This window comes from Propithecus coquereli, unplaced genomic scaffold (genome assembly GCF_000956105.1).
Source record: "Propithecus coquereli isolate 6110/MARCELLA unplaced genomic scaffold, Pcoq_1.0 Scaffold12, whole genome shotgun sequence".
NCBI classification, from domain to species: domain Eukaryota; kingdom Metazoa; phylum Chordata; class Mammalia; order Primates; family Indriidae; genus Propithecus; species Propithecus coquereli.
The window spans coordinates 9,419,068-9,421,425 of NW_012136080.1; the positions used below are offsets into that span (position 1 = coordinate 9,419,068).

Here is a 2,358-nt window from a genome sequence, read left to right on the forward strand (position 1 = left end):
AACAATCCGCCCACCTCGGCCTCCCAGAGTGCTAGGATTACAGGCACGAGCCACCGCACCCGGCCCTGCCCTATTCTTGACTTCTCTCTTCCCTTCATTCCTAATTTCCAGTAAGTCCCTAAATTCTGATTCTACCTTTCAAATAGGTCTTGAATCTATCCCCTCCTTTTATTGATTGATTGGTTGAGAGTTGCAGCAGCAGAAAGAGGCATTTTTATTGCAAGGTGCCATGCAAGGAGAATGAAAAGCTAGTGCTTAAAACTCCAACTCCTTGATGGCTTGTGAACCCAATCCGACCATCATGTTTCTCACCTGGTAGCTTCAGGTTTACATACGTTACAGCAACAATCTATTCTCTAGGGGAAGAACAAAACACATGCTGGATAAAAACTGTTTTCTTTTAAGCAATTTTAAAATGAGTATACTGTTCTGGATGTTTTTTTTTTTGTTTTTTTTGTGTTTTTTTTTTTGCCATCTAGATAGGAGCCATGGCTTTGGAAGACAACCAGTCAACAGATTACTATTATGAGGAAAATGAACTGAATGGCACTCATGACTACAGCCAGTATGAAATGATATGTATTAAAGAAGAAGTCAGAAGATTTGCAAAAGTTTTTCTCCCTGTCTTCCTCACAATAGCTTTCATCATTGGACTTGCAGGCAATTCCATAGTAGTGGCAATTTATGCCTATTACAAGAAACTGAGAACCAAAACAGATGTGTACATCCTGAATTTGGCTGTGGCAGATTTACTCCTTCTATTCACTTTGCCTTTTTGGGCAGTTAATGCAGTTCATGGGTGGGTTTTAGGGAAAATGATGTGTAAAGTCACTTCAGCCTTATACACAGTAAACTTTGTCTCTGGAATGCAGTTTCTGGCTTGTATTAGCATAGACAGATATTTGGCAGTAACTAAAGCCCCCAGTCAATCAGGAGTGGGAAAACCATGTTGGATCATCTGTTTCTGTGTCTGGATGGCTACCATCTTGCTGAGTATACCCCAGCTGGTTTTTTATACAGTAAACGACAATGCTAGGTGCATTCCCATCTTTCCCCACCACCTGGGAACATCAATGAAAGCATCTATTCAAATGCTAGAAATCTGTATCGGATTTGTAGTACCCTTCCTTATTATGGGGGTGTGCTACTTTATCACAGCAAGGACACTCATCAAGACGCCAAATATTAAAAAGTCTCGACCCCTCAAAGTCCTGCTCACAGTGGTTATAGTCTTCATTGTCACTCAGCTGCCTTATAACATTGTCAAGTTCTGCCGAGCCATAGACATCATCTACTCGCTGATCACTGACTGTGACATGAGCAAACGCATGGACGTGGCCATCCAAATCACAGAAAGCATCGCTCTCTTTCACAGCTGCCTCAATCCAGTCCTTTATGTTTTTATGGGAGCCTCTTTTAAAAACTACATTATGAAAGTGGCCAAGAAATATGGGTCGTGGAGGAGACAGAGACAAAATGTGGAGGAGATTCCTTTTGATTCTGAGGGTCCTACAGAGCCAACAAGTACTTTTAGCATTTAAATATAAAACTGCTCGGCCTTTTGCTTGGATACACATGAATGATGCTTCTTCCTCAGATAAAACATCTGCGTTATTCTGAAACTCAAATCTCAAACACTGTGCTCGTAACTTATAACAAAGAGGGGGTTGGGAGAGGGGGAGGATGGAAGCCAACAAGAAGAGGAAATGAAATACTAGCTGTACAAAACAAGAAAATTAATATTAACAATACAGGAAAATAGTAATAGGCATAAATCGATAAAACACTGTTTTATAAAGAAGAAGATCTTTGTGTTCATGGGATGGTTTTGTATCTTGATTGTGTAGTGGTTACACAAATCTACACATGTGATAAAATGACATAGAACTATATACATGTATTGTACCAATTTCAGTTTTCTGGTTTTGATATTATACTATAATTATGTAAGATGGAACCATTGGGGAAAACTGGATAAAAGGTACCTGGGATCACTCTGTACTATCTCTGCAATTCCCTGTGAATTTATAATAATTTCAAAATAAAAGAAGTTTTTAAGAAGGAAAAAACTCCCACTATGCTATAAATTAGGCCATCTAAAACAGATTAATAAGGAGGCTCATGTTAAGAGGCATGTATAATTATTTTTAATTATCTAAATTTTAATACAAGAACAATTTCCCTGTATAATTTTGGTACCTGAATAACTATGTAGCAAAACTTGATTTTTTTCTGTTTTTTTTTTTGAGACAGAGTCTTGCTCTGTTGCCGGGGCTAGAGTGCCGTGGCATCAGCCTAGCTCACAGCAACCTCAAACTCCTGGGCTCAAGTGATCCTTCTGCCTCAGCCTCCCGAGTA

At 39.2% G+C, this 2,358-nt stretch overlaps 2 protein-coding genes across 2 annotated transcripts in view; one reads left to right on the forward strand and one right to left on the reverse strand.

The window, feature by feature from the left end:
• ACKR4 (atypical chemokine receptor 4) overlaps nt 1-2,007 on the forward strand; it is a 14,304-nt gene extending 12,297 nt beyond the window's left edge. Inside the window, exon 2 of the mRNA XM_012664378.1 lies at nt 480-2,007. Within this exon, the coding sequence (XP_012519832.1) occupies nt 489-1,541 (1,053 nt within the window). The 5' untranslated portion in view covers nt 480-488 and the 3' untranslated portion in view covers nt 1,542-2,007. The remainder of the gene's footprint in view (nt 1-479) is intronic.
• Nucleotides 1-2,358, reverse strand: part of ACAD11 (acyl-CoA dehydrogenase family, member 11) — a 118,368-nt gene that overhangs the window by 45,021 nt on the left and 70,989 nt on the right. The window lies entirely within an intron of this gene.